Source organism: Oratosquilla oratoria, chromosome 39 (genome assembly GCF_046742065.1).
Source record: "Oratosquilla oratoria isolate Oo_2021 chromosome 39, ASM4674206v1, whole genome shotgun sequence".
In the NCBI taxonomy this organism is placed as follows: Eukaryota; Metazoa; Arthropoda; class Malacostraca; order Stomatopoda; family Squillidae; genus Oratosquilla; species Oratosquilla oratoria.
This window is the reverse complement of record NC_134815.1, coordinates 14,670,711-14,673,210: the sequence shown is the minus strand read 5'-3', so window position 1 is coordinate 14,673,210 and position 2,500 is coordinate 14,670,711. Positions and strand designations below refer to the sequence as shown.

The 2,500-nt window shown below is 37.7% G+C and overlaps 1 protein-coding gene across 2 annotated transcripts in view; it reads left to right on the top strand.

The window, feature by feature from the left end:
* Positions 1-2,500, top strand: part of Cad96Cb (protocadherin Fat 4-like Cad96Ca) — a 303,538-nt gene that overhangs the window by 243,265 nt on the left and 57,773 nt on the right. For both annotated transcript variants that reach the window (XM_076176559.1, XM_076176558.1), the window contains exons 3-4: positions 1,065-1,145; positions 2,338-2,468. In XM_076176559.1, coding sequence (XP_076032674.1) covers positions 1,065-1,145; positions 2,338-2,468 — 212 coding nt within the window. The remainder of the gene's footprint in view (positions 1-1,064; positions 1,146-2,337; positions 2,469-2,500) is intronic.

Sequence of the window (2,500 nt, the reverse complement as noted above, 5' to 3'; positions counted from 1 at the left end):
AACATCCGTGCGTGTATGCCTGACACTAATTGTTATTAGAAATGTCCAGACTCACGTGGTGGCCATTCCCAGTGCCTCGGCGAAGGTCAGTTCACCATGTTAAAAAAAAAAAAAAAAAAAAAAAAAGTGAAGTCGTAGTTTGTGATTCCTTATTATACACTGTCTTTCCTACCCCAGCATAGTCTCACTAGTATTTTATTTTATTTTGTGTTATTTTATTTTATTTTATTTATATTATTTTTTATTTTATCTTCATTTTTTCTTTTAGTAATTAGGTACTATTAATGGAGTTAAAGAAATGAACGCATTCTTCTTGGGTCGAGCGACATTTTCTCCAAATTTTTGAAATAAGAAACACAGGCATATTTTCTATCCTATACTAACTTATCATAACCAAGTTTAACCAAACCAGATTAACCTTACCTACCCCAACTCAACCTTACCGAATCTGCCTGAGCCTAAAGGCAGTGTAACCAAGCAGCTGTGTTGCAAATAAGGAAACAGATAGCTCAATCAAGTGATAAATGAATAAATGAATGAATAAGTAAAAATAAGTAAATAGATAGGTAAATAGGTGAATGAATAAATATACGAATAGGTATATGAATAGATAAATGAATAAATAAGTAAATAGATAGATAAATAGATGAGTGAATAAATATACGGATATGTATATGAATAGATAAATGAATAGATAAAACAGATGAACTCATCTGTGTATTTTTCAATAACCTGGGGAGGTGGTGTTCAAAAAGTTTTTCATCTTCATAAACACACAAAAAAAATAATAATAAAAATGCAAAACGTGACAAGTCTTGCAATCATACTTAACTAAAGACATGACGTCATTAGGAGGCACGCAAGGTGCGAGCCCAGCCCAGGAGGAATGAAATATATACACTAGTCAAGTCGGTTGGCTCTCCTACTTCCTCATGACGTCACGTCGTTAGTTTACTCTCCAAAGTGAACTGGACTCTTGAGGTGTAGATCCTGGTCCCGCCCATCGTCACCACGCCCAGTACCTTCTGCAGTTTCTCAAAGAGTTCCTTCTCCTTTCGTTTCAGACTCGAGGTGCTACTTGGCGCAAGGAGGATCTGTCGAGAACTTTTTCGTGAAGGAAAGTCTCCCAGTCGGCAGCGTCATCGGTGAGTCTTCCTCAGTTGGGTTGTCACGTGAGCGTCACGTGATTCACCTTCCTGCCCACCCCCACTCGGTTGGGAAGGGATTGTAGCATAGCTTCTCTTGATTAAACGTTTCTTTACTATTGAGAGTCACTCTTTCTTGCATTCGGGCTGTCGATAAACTATTTCGTTCATTCTCGTAGCACCATCTCGGTAGTAAAGACTGAAGAAGTTATATTTGATCTCAAATAAACTCTTCTATTACCCCCAGCCCACCCCCAACCCTCGTCAGCGAAGGTCTTAACCCATTCAACTCCGATGACAAGATGTCTTGTCATTTGGTCAAATAAAACAAAAAATCATAAAACACCAAAATGTTTGATCAAACACCAGAAAAATATGACGTCAATCCTCGCTTCGCTCGCAGCGAAGCGAGGACTGACGTCATATTTTTCTGGTGTTTGATCAAACATTTTGGTGTTTTATGATTTTTTGTTTTATTTGACCAAATGACAAGACATCTTGTCATCGGAGTTGAATGGGTTAACATGTAAAAGAGCCCCTGGCTGCCGTAGATTTTTGTCATTATATATTACTTCTGGATGAGTTAATTTATATTTCATAGCTTTTCGTTAAATTTAAATTCTCTAACGATTTCAATTTAATTTGATCTTATTCTCCTAGCGGTCGCATTACAGGAAGTAGCAACAAAAGTTGTAGTAATGGTAGTGTAAATAGTAGTAATAATAGTTGCTGTATTAGTAGTATTAGTAGTAGTTGTTGTAGTTGTATTAGTAGTATAGTAGTATTTGTTGTAGAATTAACAGTAGTAGTAGTTGTAGGAGTAGTAGTACTGGTGGTAATAGTAGTTGTAGTAACAGTAGTTCTAGCAGAATCAGATTTAGCCGCAATGGCAGTGGAAACTGTAGTAGTAATAGTAGTAGTAGTAGTAGAAATATCAAATCTAGTAGGAGAAGGAGTAATAGTAGTATCAGCAATATTAAAGCCGATACTGGTGATACTATTATAAGGTGTAGTAGTAATAGTATTACTATTATTTCCAGGACCATCATCATCATTAATATCATTTTTAACACTGTGATCATATATCAACATTAACGTTAATACTATGATCACAAGTAGATGTCGCTATTACCATAATTACCACGATTACTACACTCCGTCTCAAACAAAGACAACCCTCCTCCTCCTGCAGGCACTCTTCAGCTGGAAGGGGACGCGAGCGAGGCTGGCGACATCTACCTGCGTCTCAAGGAACGAAATTCGCCCGTCCAGATCTCGGACAACTCCAAGAACTTGACACTCACCGGCAAACTAGATAAGGAGGTAAGCCGGGGCGGTGGTAGTTGGAGAGGAAG